The sequence below is a fragment of the Galeopterus variegatus genome, unplaced genomic scaffold (assembly GCF_000696425.1).
Source record: "Galeopterus variegatus unplaced genomic scaffold, G_variegatus-3.0.2 Scaffold7164, whole genome shotgun sequence".
Lineage (NCBI taxonomy): Eukaryota > Metazoa > Chordata > Mammalia > Dermoptera > Cynocephalidae > Galeopterus > Galeopterus variegatus.
In genome coordinates this window covers 123,869-125,078 of record NW_007733275.1, presented here as the reverse complement: position 1 = coordinate 125,078, position 1,210 = coordinate 123,869, and the positions used below count along the sequence as shown (strand labels likewise).

Sequence of the window (1,210 nt, the reverse complement as noted above, 5' to 3'; positions counted from 1 at the left end):
CAACCAAAAGAACCTTAAGTAATACAGGTTTTTCAAGCCTTGCCTGAAGATTGAATATGTCTCAAATGTAACCATTTTTTAAATGTATAAATAATGATGATTAATAATTTATAATTAATTCTCAATTATTAGGTTGATAGCAGGGTTTTTTTTGTCATTATGCTTTTTTCTCAATAAATACTAAAAGTCCATCACCCTGCCAAAAAAGAATGCTTTCAACCCTTTTCAGTTTATTCAATTATCCTAGATCCCTATTCTTATTTTGATCATAATAGTATTTCTTTTGACAGCTTGATTTGCAAAGGGTGAGGCTTATGGACCATTGGAAAGTTTCAAAGGCTGTGAGTCATACTGCTGAAGGCAGAACTTTTGAGCCAGGTTATTTATCTGAAGGCACAAGATGCTGTTATTTACAGCAGAGTGAACGGAGCATCAATCAGAAAAAGTCCCTTTTACAGAAATACAGAATCAAGAGAAAGACAGGATGAGCACCGCTGGAAAAGTAAGCAGAACATTTTTGTATCTTCATTATCATGATCTTATAATGTGGGGTTGATTTTTAGAACTTTGAATCCATTAAAGTAATTAAATACTTGGGGATATTTCTTGAGGAATGAAATGCCTGCTGAGCAGGCATACACTGGGGAAAACACTAGGTAGAGTGTTTCAGAGAGTGCTAATAGAGACAGGATTAAGTTGAAGACAGCTTATGAAAGGTTTTTGGCAAGGCATTGGAAGAAAATGGAGAAGTGTGGTTTATGCTGGCATTATTAATAATTTTATTTCAGGATAGCTGGGCATTTGCTCTGCTAAGCAAAATGTTCCCATGAAGAGACTTACACATTCTCAATAAGCTTACATTGCATTCCCTCAGTAATTCAACGGAACAACAGGGTCTAGTGCCCAGATGTTGGAAAAAAATGTTTCCTGCTATTGACAACAGAAAATGCTAAGATTCTGGAATGCAAAGTGACAACAAAGTATTATGCTTTTAAGTTTTCTTAAGGATATAGTTTTTATCAAAATATAACTAAAAATTCTTTAAAAACAAGACTACATTGTTGATAAAGTATGTTTATTCTATTCTTTCAAACACAACAGAGTCAGCAGAGTTGTTATTAACTACAGAAATAGCTTTGGCTTCTTTTTTTTTTTTTTTTTTTTTTTAAGTTATGGAGTTTTTTTTTTTTTTTTATATGTGTTCCTTTTT

General features: G+C 32.6%; 1 protein-coding gene across 2 annotated transcripts in view; it reads left to right on the top strand.

Moving 5' to 3' along the window:
- The first annotated feature begins 291 nt into the window (after positions 1 to 291).
- LOC103607141 (alcohol dehydrogenase class 4 mu/sigma chain) overlaps positions 292 to 1,210 on the top strand; it is a 22,757-nt gene continuing 21,838 nt past the window's right edge. Inside the window, exon 1 of one of the 2 annotated variants that reach the window (XM_008591680.1) lies at positions 292 to 502. In XM_008591680.1, coding sequence (XP_008589902.1) covers positions 485 to 502 — 18 coding nt within the window. In that variant the 5' untranslated portion in view covers positions 292 to 484. Of the gene's footprint in view, positions 503 to 613; positions 674 to 1,210 lie in introns of those variants that run through there. The other variant, XM_008591679.1, reaches the window with a different exon arrangement.